This window comes from Centruroides sculpturatus, unplaced genomic scaffold (assembly GCF_000671375.1).
Source record: "Centruroides sculpturatus isolate CEXI.00-Female unplaced genomic scaffold, Cexi_2.0 scaffold1618, whole genome shotgun sequence".
Lineage (NCBI taxonomy): Eukaryota > Metazoa > Arthropoda > Arachnida > Scorpiones > Buthidae > Centruroides > Centruroides sculpturatus.
This window is the reverse complement of record NW_019385883.1, coordinates 58,290-77,423: the sequence shown is the minus strand read 5'-3', so window position 1 is coordinate 77,423 and position 19,134 is coordinate 58,290. Positions and strand designations below refer to the sequence as shown.

The 19,134-nt window shown below is 30.2% G+C and overlaps 2 protein-coding genes across 2 annotated transcripts in view; both read right to left on the bottom strand.

Moving 5' to 3' along the window:
* Positions 1–315: 315 nt before the first annotated feature.
* LOC111612384 (zinc finger protein 280C-like) lies at positions 316–17,757 on the bottom strand. The gene is made up of 8 exons (XM_023353591.1): positions 17,639–17,757; positions 8,140–8,310; positions 7,884–8,060; positions 6,561–6,789; positions 2,351–2,582; positions 2,071–2,261; positions 1,611–1,982; positions 316–1,529 (listed from the first exon to the last, which is right to left on the bottom strand). The coding sequence occupies exons 2-8, from the start codon at positions 8,266–8,268 to the stop codon at positions 1,345–1,347; spliced, it is 1,515 nt and encodes a 504-aa protein (XP_023209359.1). The 5' UTR covers positions 8,269–8,310; positions 17,639–17,757; the 3' UTR covers positions 316–1,344.
* Positions 14,077–19,134, bottom strand: part of LOC111612382 — a 47,728-nt gene continuing 42,670 nt past the window's right edge. The window contains exon 4 of the mRNA XM_023353588.1: positions 14,077–14,267. Within this exon, the coding sequence (XP_023209356.1) occupies positions 14,077–14,267 (191 nt within the window). The remainder of the gene's footprint in view (positions 14,268–19,134) is intronic.

Here is a 19,134-nt window from a genome sequence, read left to right as displayed (position 1 = left end):
CATTGCCAGAAATTTACATTTTTTGACTGAACAGTAAGAGTTTCCCCAGTAGAGAAAATTTCAACCAATCGTTTACCTTTACTGCACATCTCTTCCCCATGATCTTCATTGCATATGTACTGTACCAAGTGTCAAGCCAGCTCTACAGATATCTGAGTACCATCAGTTTAATTCTGACCATCTTGTGTAATAGGAAATGTTAATATAATCTACAGATTATTGCAAACAAAGTACACAAATTTAAAAAAGAACAAAGTAAAATAGAACAGAAAACATATTTTTCGGTCATTTAGTTCCAACTTAATTCAAGAAAAATTCAAAGAACACTTTAAAACTTTATTATATTGATAGTAGTCAGCATTATATATCACAAGAACATATGAAAAGGGATTTGATTAATAACGAAACGGAAAAATATTGCATAACTTATTTTTCATTATTACAACATTCAATTGTATGTAATTTGTACAATTGTTATGAATATATTTAAATACTTTACATAGAATAAGGAACACTTAAAAATGGATAAACATCACAAAATCATGATTCATGTACACATGAATAAATAATAAACAAAACAAGAAATATACAATGGCAGTGATTCAGTCTTTTTTTTTTTTTTTTTTGATTTTAGAACCCAAATTCTATTATAACAACATAACTTGTACTACTATATCAATGATAAAAATAATAATAAAATTATATTGAGCCATATGCATTAAAAACCTTGCATAAAGTCTTTGAGATCATCACAAAAAATTTCTCATAATTTCTTAATATTTTTTAATTTTAAAATTAATGAAATGAAAATAATTATGCTTATATATTGATCCCATTTCCCTTGTAAATATGGCACATTTGGAGATGGTGCAATAATGTTTCATTGGTATGTATGTTTAACATTTACAAAAAACATAATTAAAAAAAAAAACTGCATTGATACAATGCAAGACACAGATAAGATATTATATACAAAAGATGCAATATGTAAAAATTGTGTGCATTATTTTAGAAGTGAATAATTTCTATATAAATATTAAATCTAAATCCACTATACATTATGCTGTATCATAAATAATTTTTCTACAACCATATTAAGAATACAAACCCATAACATTTTAAATGAAATTTAAATCACATTCCTGATTTTATAAAATGTCATATTTAATTTGCTAGCTTAAACAAAACACTCAAAATAAACTTATGTGATATTTTTGCTTCCAAAGAGAAAATAAGAACAATTTATTGAAAGTTATAAAGCCAACTTTTATAAAATTTTTGGAAAAATCTTGTGTATAAATATACTATTACCTATAATTTTATTAATTTTAAAAAACACTATCGTTAATTGTCCATTTCGACAATTTCTTCGCATATATGAATGCTAGGATCCATTTCTTCTACTTCAACTTCGAAGTACAGAGATTCCGATTTTGAATCGTCAAACGTATCTCTGGAATTATTCATAGAATCCGAAATAAACATAGTTCGCCTTACAAGACCTAATGCATTTAACATATCAGGATTTCCTACAAAAAAAAAAAAAATAAAATAAAAATAATTAAATCACTAGCTACAAAAATTTAATAATTCACAAAAATCATACGAACTTTCTTTATAATCAAGACATGAGAATTCTGTGTGATCTTTGGTATCGTCATCAATTGCTGGTGAAGCTTGACTGTTTTCATTCATAATGTCTTGCACAGGAGACAAAGATAGTTCTTTAAATTTAATGTTGAAACTTCTATTAACAGTAGAATGATTATCATCTTCGTTATAATCCATACTTTCTGAATCTTTGAATCCTTGATTTTTTTCTGTTTTGATCATCTTTAAAAATGACTGAGAGAAATCCGACTCCTTAGTGTCTTTATCAAAATATCTGAATTGGTCCACCGACTTTTTAATGACCGTAATCATGCACTTTGTAGAAGGTGTTATCTGACAAGTTATCTTCTTACAGTTCACTAAATGGTTAGCTAAAAATTAAATATAAAACATTGTATTACTTCCCTTTTTTTAAAATTTAGATAAAGTGCATTTAACAGGAATTTTTTTAATACATACCTATTGAATTACCTTCAAATGAAGAAAATCCACATTTGCATTTCATAGGATATTTTAATAAAACAGGTTTTAGATCCATTGCCATATTCTTCCCAGATGTATGGAGTTTCGTATGCTTATAAATCATGTGATCTACGAAAGCTTTATGACAATTTGTCGAATAGGGACAACAACCACAAATCAAAAATCTCCTGGTACGAATAAAATAAATGTTAACATGAACTTTTACATCTGTGTGGAATTAGCATTATTACATTTATAAATTAATTTTAATATTTACCCAAAATGTCCAAGTGCCATAGGACAACCGCATTCACAGCAGAGGTACGATGGCTTATTGTTATATTCCATATAAGTGGAATTTAATTTGTTATTTAACTGTTTGATAGATTTTTCTGCAGAAACTTCACAGTTTGCATTGTTTAATATAATTTCTGAATTATTTGGATTTGATATTCCTTCTAAATATTCTTTGGAAGGTGCCACAAAGGTGGATTTAATTGAATGAATTCCTAATAAAATTAAATCATTATCCAATTATAAAATAATTATTTATAAATAAGTAAAAATGCATTTTTATTACTTCAATACTGTAATGTCTACTAAAAATCATAAAAAATACAATATAAATCATAAAAAATTTATGACTAAATTATAATAAATTTAGTCTTAAATTTCTGTTATTAATTATATTGCCATTTACTAAAATCAAATACAGTCCTGCTGCAAGTAGAATAGTTAAGTGACATAGTATATAATTTTCACAGTTTTATAAATGCAGTTTACAGTTAAAAAAAAACAAAAATTAAATAACAATAATACAGAATTCAGCATACAGTTTACGAAATAAGCATAATAATATTAAAAAAATTAAATTAAATAGTTAAAAAACTAAGTTCTAAATATTATGTTAATTTTACTTCAAACATACTTAATGAAAATCTGAGTTAAATAAAATTAATAAAGCAAATGAAAAAAATAAAAGTATTTTTTTCTAATTAAGATTAAATGTAGCTTCTAAAACAACAAATTTTTGATTCTTGATACACTTTTATTTACACTACACTATCCGGAACCTGTAACAGGTGCGTGACGCATATATACTGTATATCACTGTTGACAAACGTTTTCGAGCAATCTCTTTGCTTTTCTTCAGGTCAACTGGAATTCCCTGGACAGAGCGTATTCTATTTGTTGGGATCGGGTGTCAATTCCAACGGGGTGGGTCTTTTCTGACATGCACAGTCGTGTGGTGGGGGAGGAAGTGGTAGGTTGGCATCTAACAGTAATTGCCAGGCCAGAGACAGTTAGCTCTTCTTTCCGGTTAATGCATGTGGTTAGCCGGCCGGCGTTGTAGATAGCTGTAGCCTCTAGCCACCTGAGATGTTCTTGGTGGGGTGTATTGATGATAACAGTAGCTTTTTTGAATCACGCTTCTACTTCGGGATCTGACACATACGTGGCCAGGGCTGTGGTGAGTCTCCCGTGTCAGATATCCGCCTGGTGTTCACGTATGCAGGTGTTCGAGGAACGTTTGGTAGAGCCAACGTATAATAAGTCTTCGTTCTGTCTGTTGTCCCTGATTGGGATAGAATATATTCTGGGGAGTCTGGTGCGATCGGGAGGGTCTTTATCATTCCATAATATACAGAAAATCGTGGGACATCTTCCGTATGCTAACTGTATCCCATGTTCCCTGGCTATCTTCTTATGTATTGTCTTAAGGTATGGGTTGAATGTGACGGGGACTCTTGTTGAGCCGTCTTGCTGCGGGTCGGTAGCATTACTTGCGGACAGGGCGTGTTTCAGGCGTTGGTATCGTTCTACTAAGCGGCGTGTCATGTTCGGGAACCCGTGCTCGGTTGCTATCCTCCTGATGCGGGCTAATTCAGTTGTCAGGGCCTGCTTGGTGGATGAGTGCGAGAACGCCTTTTCTACTAGAGCTCTAAAGGCTGCCTTATACAGGAAAGGATCACAATAATCGGCTGGTATGTACGTAGGGGTGGCTGAGGGTTTGTGGTTTACAGAGCTCTAGTAGAAAGAGTGTTCTTGCATTCATCCACCAAGCAGGCCCTGACAACTGAATTAGCCCGCATCAGGAGGATAGCAACCGAGCACGGGTTCCCGAACATGACACACCGCTTAGTAGAACGATACCAATGCCTGAAACACGCCCCAACCGCAAGTAATGCTACCGACCCGCAGCAAGACGGCTCAACAAGAGTCCCCGTCACATTCAACCCATACCTTAAGACAATACATAAGAAGATAGCCAGGGAACATGGGATACAGTTAGCATACGGAAGATGTCCCACGATTTTCTGTATATTATGGAATGATAAAGACCCTCCCGATCGCACCAGACTCCCCAGAATATATTCTATCCCAATCAGGGACAACAGACAGAACGAAGACTTATTATACGTTGGCTCTACCAAACGTTCCTTGAACACCTGCATACGTGAACACCAGGCGGATATCTGACCCGGGAGACTCACCACAGCCCTGGCCACGTATGTGTCAGATCCCGAAGTAGAAGCGTGATTCAAAAAAGCTACTGTTATCATCAATACACCCCACCAAGAACATCTCAGGTGGCTAGAGGTTACAGCTATCTACAACGCCGGCCGGCTAACCACGTGCATTAACCGGAAAGAAGAGCTGACTCTGTCTCCGGCCTTGCAATCACTGTTAGATGCCAACCCACCATTTCCTCCCCACCACACGACTGTGCATGTCAGAAAAGACCCACCGACGGAATTGACACCCGATTCCAACAAATAGAATACGCTCCGTCCAGGGAATTCCAGTTGACCTGAAGAAGAGCAAAGAGATTGCTCGAAAACGTTTGTCAACAGCGATATACAGTATATATGCGTCATGCACCGGTTACAGGTTCCGAATAGTATAGTGTAATGTTCACCCCGGTGCTGAGAGTAGAATAGTTTCTGTATTCACTTTTATTTAGTTAAATACAATTTAAAATGTAAATTATCTATAGATTCAGGTTTTGATCTGTCAATATTTTATCTTTAACAAAGTTTAACTTTAATAACAACTGTATTATCTACTTTAAATGTTTTAGAAATTCAAGTATCATGTATGCATTATTCTGTTTCATCTTTGATTTATTTCTCATAAGAAAGTCAATTTTATGTTTCTGACATTAGTTATACGATAAAACTTGCATAATATTTTATATTTTAATCTAAACCTTATAATTTAGTCACTTGTTGAATGGATTGCTTTCAGAACTTAATTTGATTATATAACTAAAAACATATCACATACTGATAATCAGGGCTATTTTTCAGCTAGAACGTGCTATTTATTATATTGTACTGACAGATAGCATAAAAGGTATTGATAGCTGCTCCTACATACTGACAGATGCTTAGTAAGAAAAATTCTATATGTTTGGGCAAGAAGGCTGGTGACTAGGACAATAAAAATGATGAAATAAACTGGGCAAATCTATCAGCCACAACAAAAGCCATGGACTGATCACAGCCTATATGAAAAGCAAATGGGATGGGGGATGTCACTTTTGTCAGAGACCATCTTTCTGCAAACAGACAATATTCTGTCACCACTATATTTGTGTCAAGATGTGAAGTACGAAGAAGTATTAATAACAATACTTTAAATAGGGAAGATAAAAACTCAGTTAAAAGGGCACCATGTAGCAACTGACAATCCAAAACAAGAAATTGGGGAAAGAGTGCAGACAAGAGATATACAAAAAATTTAGAAAATACTATAAATACTACAATGTAAATGTATATATATATAAAGTTATTGTAGTATTAGACTAGTTTTTCATTACAGTTAAATTTTTCTTAAAAGAGAACTTTATTTTTGTCACCATGTATGCATACTGGCAGTAATTTTCTTAGAAAAAGAGCACTGCTGATAATATATGATATATTTTATTTAAAATTTATATCAAAATTTAAAGAGCAAACAAGATTGTTACCTTTCTTCACTATTAGGAAAAAAAAAACATAAAAGTGATAGTTACATCATGAATATAACTCCTCTTAAATATGAAGTAATCTAAAAAATATTCTGATTTAAGATTATTCTTTACATATATATTATTTTAAACTTATATATCTTTGATCATTTAGGGTTACAAAAAACGATGTATGCAGAATTCCAGCAATATATATTATGTTTGCCAATATTTTACTATTGACATTATAATCTGATAAATATAACTCATCAAAAATTTATATTTCTTCACCTTATATGTTATGTGAAATCTCTCATCTCACTCCATTATAAACAGAAGAAAGAAAGATCCAAATAATAATGAATCTCATTGCAATTAATTCAGAATACTGTTTTTACCGATGAAATAAATCTCTTGCAATAAAATTATATAATCCTGTAAACAAAGATGTTTAATTTATGTCCATAGCCATCGCTATGAGTATTAATAAATTAAATTAATTAAGAATATAATAAAACAGGTAAAATTCTTATACCTTTTCGATTGACTAATACTTTATGATCATACATTCGATGTTCTTTCAGTTCTTGAACACTAAGAAAAATCAAGCAACATTTCGAGCATTTTCTTGTTACTGACTTCAGCTGATGCTTGTGTATATGATAAAAATAATTCTGAATAAAGCCTAATCCAACATTAGAAAATTTTATGTGAAAAATTTTTAAGCAGTAATGACACATCATCTTATCTGTTCCATAATGAACCTAGAATAAAAAATAAATAAAATAAAATTACTAAATGAAAATGTTTTTAAAACAAATACAGGGTCTTCTGAAAACAATGCTACCATTTTAAATTATTGTAATTATGTTAATTATTATCTGTGAATATTGTAATATACATTAAAACATTGGAAAACTTCCAAATTTCACATTTGCCCATTATAATCATTCAATGTGTGTACCTTATGTTGCATGGCATACACTGCATACTTCTGATGCAATAATTAACATATTACAATAATTTAAAATAGCTTTCATTTTAGAAGACTAGAAGACAAACAGATGACCTTCATAAATTCTAGCAAAATGGTTTAATTAGATAAATCTTTTTGGCCTGCTTAATAAGCCAGCTTCATATCATACATCATAAACCAAAAAAATATGACAATCTATGTTTATGATATACAACTCGAAACTAGCTTATTAATGAGGTCTAAAACATTCATCCAATTAAATTATTTTACTGGAATTTATGAATTGTTATAACAAAATTTTTAAACCTTACATACTATCAGATGAAGAAGATACATAACATTATTTTATGTAGAATCAGTTTTAATATTAACCACTCAGCAGTGACCGACAGATATATCCATCAAGGGCGATTGTGTGGAAATGGTGAATGACGAATATATCCACAAAATTCTTTTGCGGATATCACCAAAAACTACTGCGAAAAAAATTCACAAAAAAAGGAATATGTAACAATAAAAAAAAAAAAAAACTTTTCTTTACTAGGCATAACTGTTTACAAAATATTTTTCTGAAACAGTAATGAGAAAAAACACGTGGAATAATACTTAAAAAATTTCTCACGTTTATTCTCCACTACATAGGGATAGCACCATACCTGACTAACTCACTGCTGAAAGGTTAAGTCAAAGAAATTCCTAGTGAGAGTAAGTAATAAAATAGTTCCAAATTAATGTGGAAATTTTGCTAATTTGTCAACAATCTACTCATTTATGTCAACAATCTACAGTATATCTATCTTATCTGAACTTTCCAATATAAATAAATTAGATGAAATTGTTATCTATTATCTCCCTCATTATCAATTAAATTATTATAAATACCTCATTAAAATGCAATATGACATCTTGATGAAATGATGAACGAAAATGACAAAGCTGACAACTATACGGCATTTCGTATTGTATATGAAAGTTTTTCATGTGTGATAATAAATTTTTAAATTGAATAAATTCTTGGTTACATATTCGGCAAACCAATGAATCCTTTTTTAAGTGAACCTGTAAATTGATAAACAGTTATCAAATATATATATATATAAGTAAATAAATAAACTTCAAAAAAATTAGCAATACTTACAGCTTCAATATGACATTGCATACTAAAAGGTGTTTCGAAATCACGAAAACAATATTTGCATTGGGTAAGGTCACTTAAAGCAGGTTTGCACTGACGATGTATTTCAATATGAGCATTAATATGTTTCATAACTTTCACATTATTTTCTACAATCTTCTTGCAGATAAGGCACTGAAAAATTATACATTTCTCAAGTTAATTCTATCATATTCAATTATTTTATTAAAAAAATTTTTCATTGCAATTTGAAATTGAGTAATGCAATTTATAAATTTTAAATTTTCATGTTTGTTAGGATTTTGTTTATTTTACATACAAAAATTGTTATATTATATTAACTTATCTGATTATGGCCCTGGGGTGATGTGAATTTCTATATAATTAATCTTTCAACACTTGAATCTATGTATTTTATCTGACAATCATATATTCTATTATAAAAATAATATGATTGAGATGTTATTTTAAAATAAACAAATTTTTTTATTCAATTTATTTAAACTATGGTAATGTTTGAAAATAATTATCATATATACATAAATTATATTTTCCTTATTTGAATCTGGGTGTCTTATAGAACTGTTCCAAAGCAAATACTTGGAAATTATGAAATTATTATATATATTATTCAATAAAATAAGAAAATGAAACTATAATAGATGCAGATAAAAATCTATAAATTTCAATACGACAGAAAACTTCCAAGATCAAATCCAGACAAGTAAAAAAACCAGTAATTTTTTGGGGATGGTTGGTCAGTCAAGATATGTCAGGCTCCATCCCTCACCACCCAGCTCTTCCATTGTGGGCCTGGCTAAAGCCATAATTGGCTTGCTAAAAAGGCTCTCATAGGGTCCACAGAGCTGAAGGAGTTAAATAGTTTATCCAAGATATTATTTATTACAGTGTTATTTTCAAAACTTTCTTGGAATTTTTAAAATATACTTGCTTGGGAACAGATCAGTGAAAAAAATCCAGTAATATATGTCAAAATATATTTATAAAAAAAATAAATAGTTTATTATTCTAAAAACTGTAAAAATGAATTATCTAAAAGATCTAGGTACAAGAAATTAATTGTAATACTGTTTAAATATTTATGATTTAAAAACAAAAAATAAACATTGTAATTTAACAGAAAAAAGTCAAAATTTGGTTTAAAAAAAAGTAAAATTACAATGCTTACTTACTTATCAGAGAAAAGAGAGGTTTAAAAAAAGTAATTTACAAGTAAAACATTCAACATGAATACATGCAAAAGATACTTAGCTACAGCAAAGAATACTGACAATAATAATAATAATAATGATGATGATATGTTTAATTAAAGAATAACATTTTTATTCAAGAGTTTGACAGGGTAAAGATTACCTGTAGCCTACTGAAAGCCATTTTGGGAATTCATTAGCCTACGGGAAATCTCAACTTCACACACAAGATGTAGGATGATTTTTTTAAGACTTCTTTTGGCATCTTAAAAGTTGCATCTTATGCCATAAAGTATATTTACAAGAAATAAAATATTAGAGGCATGTACTGTATTGTATAGTTGGCATATATTTCAGAAGTTCTGCTAACATATAAAATCAGAAATGAACATATTATTTGAGTTTGATTTAGAAATGTTACAAAGAAGTGCAGACAGTTTTTTCGGAATAATTATGAATGCAAGCATAATTAGCAATAATATTTTTCAAGGGTAATCCTTTAAATGGATAATAAAGAACAAAGATATTGAGTAAAAAGTGAGTTAATACAATTTAATTTCAAATATAATATTAATTAATCTTACTCATATTCAAATTGTCTAAATTACCTAAATTTAATAAAACAGTAAAATTAATTTAATAGTTAAATTATTTATTCCTAGAAACAAGTAACTACTACTAGCATATATAATATTAAAAATTAATTTTACATGTTATTTTTGGTAGTAAAATGAAAACTAAGTTGTAACCATACATAAAAATAAACTTTAAGTATAACAATAATTTATATATTTTTATTAATTAATTAAATACAGTGAAGTCTCGATAGTTTTACGTTCCATATAGTTCAAGGCACTACCATCCTTAATCTGAAGTAATGGTACTCAACCAGATCACATAAAAATTATGTTTGGGTAATTCAAATCAAGTGTGTGATGAGACACACTTAATTACGTATAATAATTATAATTAAAATTATAATTATTATATATAATAATTATAATTTTAATTATAATTATTATACGTAATTAAGTGTGTCTCATCACACACTTGATTTGAATTACCCAAACATAATTTTTATGTGATCTGGTTGAGTACCATTACTTCAGATTAAGGATGGTAGTGCCTTGAACTATATGGAACGTAAAACTATCGAGACTTCACTGTATTTAATTAATTAATAAAAATATATAAATTATTGTTATACTTAAAGTTTATTTTTATGTATGGTTACAACTTAGTTTTCATTTTACTACCAAAAATAACATGTAAAATTAATTTTTAATATTATATATGCTAGTAGTAGTTACTTGTTTCTAGGAATAAATAATTTAACTATTAAATTAATTTTACTGTTTTATTAAATTTAGGTAATTTAGACAATTTGAATATGAGTAAGATTAATTAATATTATATTTGAAATTAAATTGTATTAACTCACTTTTTACTCAATATCTTTGTTCTTTATTATCCATTTAAAGGATTACCCTTGAAAAATATTATTGCTAATTATGCTTGCATTCATAATTATTCCGAAAAAACTGTCTGCACTTCTTTGTAACATTTCTAAATCAAACTCAAATAATATGTTCATTTCTGATTTTATATGTTAGCAGAACTTCTGAAATATATGCCAACTATACAATACAGTACATGCCTCTAATATTTTATTTCTTGTAAATATACTTTATGGCATAAGATGCAACTTTTAAGATGCCAAAAGAAGTCTTAAAAAAATCATCCTACATCTTGTGTGTGAAGTTGAGATTTCCCGTAGGCTAATGAATTCCCAAAATGGCTTTCAGTAGGCTACAGGTAATCTTTACCCTGTCAAACTCTTGAATAAAAATGTTATTCTTTAATTAAACATATCATCATCATTATTATTATTATTATTGTCAGTATTCTTTGCTGTAGCTANATATTTGTAAGTAAGCCTTGAAATATATATATATATTTCAAGGTTTACTTACAAATATTTATATGGTATTAAACATCTACATTTAGAATAATAAATATCAATTTATACTTTAATATTTTTAGCACATCTTTTAAATATTTCTGTCATTTTTTTTAATTTTACATAAATTTATATAAAATTGTATTTCTGAAATCTTGAGATATATTTATAATTATAAATGAAATTTATAATCTAATTATCAACTCTATAGACTTGGTTTCTAGTCATAGTAATGCTCATATAATAAAATAAGATAATAAAACAGGGTTTTCCAAAATAAAAAACTGCTACCATTTTAAATTACTGTAATTACGTTAATTTATTCTGTGAATATTGCAATATGCATTAAAACATTGGAAAACTCCAAATTTCACATTTGTCCATAACAATTTCTCAATGCATGCACCTCATGCATTGTGTATGGCACACAATCAATCAATACTCAGATTCTTCTTATGCTCAATATAACATATATGTTGATATTCCTCCCACAGCAGCCAAAATTCTATGACTCCCGCAGATTAATTGTGTTGCACAATGATGAGAGATTCCAATTTTGCAAACTGCAGAATACAAAATACATTCTCTATTGTGAGGTTGCCATTTTTGTTTACAGCACTTCTAAGAGGCGGTATACAACACATCGTTTGACTGTGAATAGGAGATGAACAGCTATTCTGTCGATTGATGTACTTCAAATACTTCTCAGATAATAACTGATATAATTACTGTAATCTAAACTGGTAGCATTCATTTTGGAAAACCCTGTATAAAACCCTAAACCTAAAATTGTAGAAAATGAACCTAAAAAAGAAAACCTAAAATGTAATTTTAGAGAAGTCATCCATACAAAACTATTATTAATATGAAATTTTAATTATCTTAGCATAATTTAACATGATCTGTTTAAAACAGCTAAATTACATTTAAATTAGTAGTTACATCAAAAATACTTATCTATTACAGACACAAGACAATTTTTCATAAACACTAAAATTTATTAGAGGTATTTTACCGTTATATCAACATTTTCAATAATTTATTTTTAATATATGTTTTTAGGATAAAATATCATCTAAAACTCAAACTTTTTTAAATCAAAAATTACATATACCAAAACATTAACATTTTTTACTTTCTATTAGTTTATCATTTAAAAGTTCTATAGTCTGTTCAACAAAAATGAGCTTTTCAAAGTTGTTTTTGATGAACAATTAGTTATATTCCTAGAAAAACTCACATAGGGTGAGAATTGCCAAACTTACAATAACCATGAACACATTGAGTCTTTACCTAACATTTTGAATAAAATACAGTAAATAAGTAAATAGACATCCTTATTTCACAGTACACAAATGCCACATATGCATATTAAAATGTATTTGTCTCACCACGGTTTTTTTTCAAAGTCTTAACCTAGTCAAGCATAGAATCAATGAGTTCTGCTATCCTGGCCTAGATTATTGGTCCACTTGGCAAACAAACAATCTGAAAGTTCTATATGGAAAGTCGGTTGTCATAAATATTGTTGCATTGCACTATCCAGCAAATTCCAGACATGCTCGATGGGATTTATATCAGATGATTGACTGGCCCATGGAAGTTTGCTGATGATTTGTGTTGCCAGCCAATTTCAGGTCATTTTGATAATGTGACAAGCTCTGTCCTCCATTAACAGAATAAATGTTTTATCCATCAACCACAGGAGAATATTGGAAGAAGAGCAAACATTTACTATTACATTTACATAAATTTCATACATTGACTGACATTCAGGATAGACTATCTATTTACTTATGGATTGTCTATGTATATATAATCAATCAGTCAAAACTTTATACTGGTATATTAGTTTCAACAGATTGATTAATATATAATTATAAAATGTAAAAATTCTAAATATTTAATATTAATAAAATTTAAGCCTTAACAAAAATATTTATTTATTTATAACATTTCTTTATTGTAGTTTACATTTGAAACTTTATTTTTAACAGACTTTTATTGATTCGGTTACTCTTTATCAAAAATTTAAGTCCTGAAAAGGACTGTTAAAATAGTCTGTAAAAAACTTTTTTAAAAGCACAGTCAAAACTTAGAACATGTCAGGAATATCCATTACTTTGAGTTCATCTTCACTACTACAGAATGCTGCATCTCCAGAAACAGTAATAATAAAAGGCATGGTATGTTATATTGGGAATCTGATCATTTGATAGATCTATTTAATGTTTAGTAAATGTTTCACTGCATGTCTTCAGTTACAAGTTGCAACACTTGATGGAAGCTAACTTTAATTTAAGATATCGAACAAGAAAGTTTATTTAAGTTTCCTAAGTTGATTCTTTTACTTGTCCCCATATTAACTTTATTAAATTCAAATCACAATGATAAGGTGATCTTAAAATAATATATCCTCAAGACTTTGCTAACTTTTTGGTTTCATGAATCTTTTTACTTTATTATTAATACACTTCTCAAAAGTGAAATTGCAACACCACAAAAAATGCATGTAGTCATAGGCACATTGCAGGACTGGTAGAGGTGACAGAGATATGCAAATGATTAAAAGAACAAGCAAAAATATGCAAAAGACACTTATTTATTCAGTAACAAAGATGGCCCCCATGGGCATCTGTAGTGAATGCTAATAGGTGAGGCATACTATCAATAAGGCAATTAATGGTTGTTTGAGGTATCCCTTGCCAAGCTGTATCCACTGTGGCATGCATGTTATCTATGGTATGTGGTAGTGGTCCCTGGTGCACCTTACATCAGATGAGGTCCCAGAGGTGTTTGATAGGAGAGAGAGCCAGTGAGGCTGCCAGCCAGGAAAGGATGTAAATTCTGTTCAGGATGGTGAGAGTTTGCCTTGCAACATGTAGTCAAGCACTGTCTTGCTGGAATACNGCTATGCAATTTTGAAACTTTCTTTTTAGATTTCTTCTTCTTTTGCTTACCTGAAAATAAATCATATATGATATTAATAAAAACAATTTTAAAATGTTCTCATAATAAAAAATTATGTATGCCTTAACCAAAATAATTAATTTTAATGACATTATTATCTAATTAATAAATTTTTTGGTTGTCCTTTATAGCTTTTAAAGAATTATTTTGAAACTGTATTTGTAAAAATTTGAACATTTAATTAATTTACTGTTATAAATAAGTAAATATATGTGCCCATCAGTGGCCAAGTGGATAAAACCATTAAAAACTGGTAGTTGATCCTGTGTTGTGCCTTGTTGACAGGCTGACCACACATTAACTTCACATTAGAAACATCTAAAAAGGTTTACTTCACATTATAAACACCTAAAAAGGTTTACTTCACATTAGAAACATCTAAAAAGGGCCATCAATTTCTTGTAGAAAGTCCTCCTGGGAGTTATCCCCCTCAGCAGATAACTCAAGTTTGATGTTGCTGAAAACAAATAAATCAAACCAAACCAATTAAATATTCTAACACAAAAAGACGGAGAGACGATCGCGCAGGCATGGAGATATCTATTCGAGGAATTCGAAAGGGGACAAGCAGAGAGGTGAAACGTGATACTTGCAATATTTACAACTTGGACAACATTGTTCTAATGGTCGAGGGGAGACACCGCTTAGTCAGCACCTGAAGATGGAATACCATATCCACAGACCCCACAATTTGAAATGTACTGGTCCACTGTCAGAATACTGGAAATGTGCACCAGGTCTGTCTGCTGATTGACCGTGACACCTCTACAAACCATGATGTTTAGTGTGGGGCCAGTACACTGAATATTGCAGTATTCAGAATACTGGCACATCTGTCCACAGCTGTCATTCCTCCAAAGACAGAAGCAGGGTTCATCTGTAAATAATATCCAATGCCATTCAGTGGTCAAGTTGTGATGATGACGACACCATGCCAGATATACAAGAGAAGTTGCGGCCGACGCTTCCAACGCAAAAATGTGTACGTCGGACATTCAGCGCCGCCGCTCATATAATAAAATAAGATAATAAAACAGGGTTTTCCAAAATAAAAAACTGCTACCATTTTAAATTACTGTAATTACGTTAATTTATTCTGTGNTCTGCTGATTGACCGTGACACCTCTACAAACCATGATGTTTAGTGTGGGGCCAGTACACTGAATATTGCAGTATTCAGAATACTGGCACATCTGTCCACAGCTGTCATTCCTCCAAAGACAGAAGCAGGGTTCATCTGTAAATAATATCCAATGCCATTCAGTGGTCAAGTTGTGATGATGACGACACCATGCCAGATATACAAGAGAAGTTGCGGCCGACGCTTCCAACGCAAAAACGTGTACGTCGGACATTCAGCGCCGCCTTCTTATAGGCTTAGAGGTTTGACAATGGCATTTAGAATGTCAAGCATGATTCCACTGACGTTCCAAACGCCATTGTGAAACTTCTAAGCCTATAAGACGGCGGCGCTGAACTTCCGACGTACACGTTTTTGCGTTGAAAACGTCGGCCACAACCTCTCTACAGTTCTGTGTCAAACAGTTAATGGCATGCCTGTTGCTGATTGCCAAGCATGCAGCCTTATGCAATCTGTTGTGAATGGTTTGGTTAAACACAGATGCACCCATTGATGGCAAAAGGTGGCTTCAGACGTCGTGCTGTGGTAAACAGATTTTGACAGGATGTCAGCAAATCTGCTATTCTGTGCACTCTGTTGTGCACAAGTGTGATCCATTCCCTCTTAGGCATGTTGACAGATGTTCCTGTGTTCATCATGTCACACTATGCCTAACATGCATTGCAACTGTGCACATCAACAAACTGAGGTCACACAGCTCCAAGATATGGTGTCCTTCCCCAGCTGTTAACTGGTGGTATTCAGCTCAGTGTTATCTCTGAGGCATTTTCTATGCTTCTTTGAAAGTTCAGCTTATGCAAACCATCACTGATAGCATTTCCAACCTGAGCTAGCTGCTGGTCTTTAGAGCTCAAAACTGGGTACTACATGACCCAATGTGTATGCAAACTTGACCATTTGCATATTTCTGTCTTCTCTACTAATCCTGCAATTTCACTTTTGAGGAGTGTAATAATGATAAATCTGTTTTAAGCATGTTCAGAGGAATGAGCAATTCCTTTTTTTTATTTAACATTTTCAGATTTTCTTGATTTCCAAACTTTAATTCTTTTCAGTATATTATACACGATTATTACTTATATCTGGAATATTATGTGATAACTCTTCAAACCATCTGCGCAAGCTAATACTATCAATTTCATTGCAACAATTAGAGGAGTTTATTTTAGAGTGAAACAAAAGTAGGTTGTTTGGTAAAAGTCCCATTATACTTCCAGAATGTTCTAAAATTAAATGTCAACTTTGGCATTTAATTTTAGAACATTCTGACATCCTAGTTGGAATTTGGCATCCACAAATAAAACTGTCATCATTTCACTGTTTAGTTTCACCATGATGTTCATTTACTTGAGTTTCATCTAAATAAATAAATGGTGTATCCAATAATTCTAGTCTATATTGTCTTATTTGGCATAAATAACTGTCAGAATAAAATTTCTATACTCTTTTTTCTCATATTTTAGTTAGAGAGTTTTTGTTAAAATATAATTTGGTGATGACCTACTTCCCACAAAGGAAATCTTTTTATTTAACTTTTTGTTAAAAGAATCAAGTGTTGGATAACTATCTTCATTAAAAACTTCCAATTTAATTGCATGAACAACTGGCAAATCAAAATCATTCAAATCTGTGACCGATAATTTCCACGTTCTTTTCTTTCCAGGAGTTGAAAATTTCTTGGATGAATTTGGTTTGGAAACATTGCCAACCTTAATGTCCTTATTTTTGGTAATATACTAAACTTTTGACTGTTGATGCAGATTAACCAGTGCATTTTGATGTTTTGTTAATAGTATTACTGCAGATGTTATTTTGATGACTAAAGTTATTACGAACATTTAAAATGATAGCCCTAGCTTGACTGTGCAATGTTTCATTTTGCTTACAGACATGATTCTTACTTTCTACCGTATCAAATTGAGATTTATTTTATATCAATTAAACTAAAATTTCTGCATTATGTTTTCTAAATAATTATTGGGTGAATGACAAAATGTAGCATTGTAATTGGTTGCTCCAACCACTACAATCCATCAGGCTATTATCATATAAAGCAGCTCATCTTTTGTTGGAAAGACTACAAGTTATTATTTATAAAGAATATATACTAATTCTGTAAACATGAAAGATTATATAAAATTTGAATATAAAAATATATGACCCTAAAGCAATAAGAAAAAAATAAAATTTATTTATTTATATATTCTTTTTATAATATACCTTAAACTGAAAAACTCCTTTATGTTCAGCTTTAACCAATTTTTTATTTGGATTTTTACGAGCATAATAGAACTCTTCCAATGCAATTACTTCTTCTTCATCTGAAATATGGATTATACTTTTTACTTTTTTAAATGCATAGTTTATTATTTGAACATATAAATAAGATATATTAATTCACATAAATTAGATTAAATTAAAATATATTTTTAATAGATAATAATAGATAGATTCATAAAATATATATATTACTGAAATACAATAGAGCATTGATTATCTGAATAATGATCAACCAAAACATCAGTTAACTGAAAGTGTTTCAACAAATTTCAATATGGGATAGGTTAATATATTTTTTCGTACATAATCAGTTATCCAGAAAATCGATTATCCGAACAACCCCAGTCACAAATTGTTTCGGATAATCGATGCTCTACTGAACTTTTGTTTTCAGAAAGAATTAGCTTTCAGACATTTTTATTTGATGTTTTCAGCATTTTATCTAAATATGATATACACTAGAGTTGCTAATATGATCATTCCTTGTAGAGGGCTGCCAGATTAGCAAGAGTGCTGGATTACTGAGTATGTACAGACCTAAAATTCTGCCTAAAGGAAATAAACAACATGATCTGCAGCCCTTCAGTACTGATTCTTTTTGGAGGAAGCCACATACAATAATATAACATATTGATATGAATACTGTATACAAAAATGAAACAGGATATGTGACATGACTAACATTTTCATATAAACCAAAGTGTACAGCTAATCACACTAGGGGTTAAATACTTATTTAAATATTAAATGAAAGGATTTATCAAAAGTTAATCATTATAATTATAACTGTTCATAAGTTGTAACCAATTAAATTTAAACCATCAAATAAAGAAAAGGTAAACTGCATAAATCACGTATAAATTTGTACATTTTGATTATGTACAGTTTTCTCCGTTTATGTAATTGTTAACTATGATATTACGAATAAAACACATCTTTAATAATCCAGCTAATAAAAATTAATAAAGTAAAAATGTTTTTGATCGTTTCTTAATGATCTTCTTCAGTTACCATAACATAGAATAAATCAAACACAAAAAAGAACGTAAATACAAAATTAAAATATAAATAACGGAAAAGTAGCTGTGCTGATAAAAGAAACAAAAAATAAACAAAAAATATAAACTAAGCTGAAAAAATGTCCCTTAATAAAAATAAATAGTCATTAATTCCTGTAAAAGGATCGCCAAGCTGTAGGTACGAGGGCTGTTCGGAAAGTTCGCGGCCTCAAATAGAACAACAAACAAAATAATGTTAAAACTTTTTTTATTTTTCAATATAGTCTCCTTTGTTAGCAATGCACTTATTCCAGCAATGTTCTAGCTTTTTTATGCCATCACAATAGGTCAATTTGTCAAGGTGTGCAAAATACTCGTTCACTTCAGAGATGACTTCGTCATTTGAGTGGAATCTCTTTCCAGCCAAGAATTTTTTTA

Bases quoted from the DNA above. Each gene is read 5' to 3' on its own strand.
- LOC111612384 (XM_023353591.1), bottom strand. From the start codon at position 8,268: ATGAAACATATTAATGCTCATATTGAAATACATCGTCAGTGCAAACCT. The intron at 8,061-8,139 runs GTAAGTATTGCT...ATCAATTTACAG, and splicing joins TGCAATGTCATATTGAAGCT to GTTCACTTAAAAAAGGATTC. The intron at 1,983-2,070 runs GTATGTATTAAA...TTTAATTTTTAG, and splicing joins ATTTGAAGGTAATTCAATAG to CTAACCATTTAGTGAACTGT.